Source organism: Priapulus caudatus, unplaced genomic scaffold (genome assembly GCF_000485595.1).
Source record: "Priapulus caudatus unplaced genomic scaffold, Priapulus_caudatus-5.0.1 Scaffold11136, whole genome shotgun sequence".
Lineage (NCBI taxonomy): Eukaryota > Metazoa > Priapulida > Priapulimorpha > Priapulimorphida > Priapulidae > Priapulus > Priapulus caudatus.
Window position 1 is genome coordinate 1 of NW_014588197.1, and position 902 is coordinate 902.

The following is a 902-nucleotide window of genomic DNA, read 5'->3' on the forward strand; positions in this document are numbered from 1 at the left end:
ATCGCATATAAGGAAGCTGCCTTACATCACGTGACATCATCACTTTCTGTGTCATCGCATATAAGAAGCCGCCTTAGAAAGTGATGATGTCACGTGATGGCTTCCTTATATGCGATGACACACACTCCAACCTTACTCGCTCCTTATCCTACTACTTACTCGTAAAAATAAGTGTCGGCTATAGCTATTTCATTATGATAAAATCAGTCCCTTTTGCTACCGTGTAACTCTCTCAACATGAATTACATGCACAAGGATGCTAAAGATAAACAAGAAGCCAATTATCAACATATACTCCAATCATATAACATTAGAATCCAATCATATATTGCAAAAACGGAGATACTGGGACTTGCCTCATCAGGAGCAGGTGTTCCTGTCCTGCTGCTTGTTGGAGGTGTGGTCACGACCAGCCTGCTATGGGGCGGCGTGGTGTTAGACGCAGCAGGAACCACACTGTTGTTATTCTGACCATAAACTGTTATCGCCACTGGTTTTGGCAACGGATCTGTGATGCTCGGCGACTTGGAGATGATGTCCTTCTGAAACAGCGCTGCGAATTGGCGAATAAACACAATTATATTCATTGTCGTTCCATTTCTGTTTGTCTAGTTCTCCCTCTCTTCTTTATCATCTCTCTCTCGTCTACTCTACTCTCTCTCTGCTCGTCTCTCTCTCTCTCGTCTCTCCTCTCTCGTCTCCTCTATCTATCACTATTCTATACCTGTACTCTCACACTCTCTTTTCTCTCATCTCGTGCTCATGCATTAACCCTCTCTCTCATCACCCCCTGCTCACCCTCCTCTCTCTCTCTCCTCTGCTTCCTCTCTCGTCTCTCGTCTACTCTCCAGTCATCTCTCTCTCTCTCACTCTCTCCTCTCTCTCTCTCTCTCTCTGATATC

At 45.0% G+C, this 902-nt stretch overlaps 1 protein-coding gene across 1 annotated transcript in view; it reads right to left on the reverse strand.

Moving 5' to 3' along the window:
• Positions 1–356: 356 nt before the first annotated feature.
• LOC106820332 (NGFI-A-binding protein homolog) overlaps positions 357–902 on the reverse strand; it is a gene marked incomplete at both ends in the record, with an annotated part of 1,813 nt that continues 1,267 nt past the window's right edge. The window contains 1 exon segment of the mRNA XM_014824858.1: positions 357–553. Within this exon segment, the coding sequence (XP_014680344.1) occupies positions 357–553 (197 nt within the window).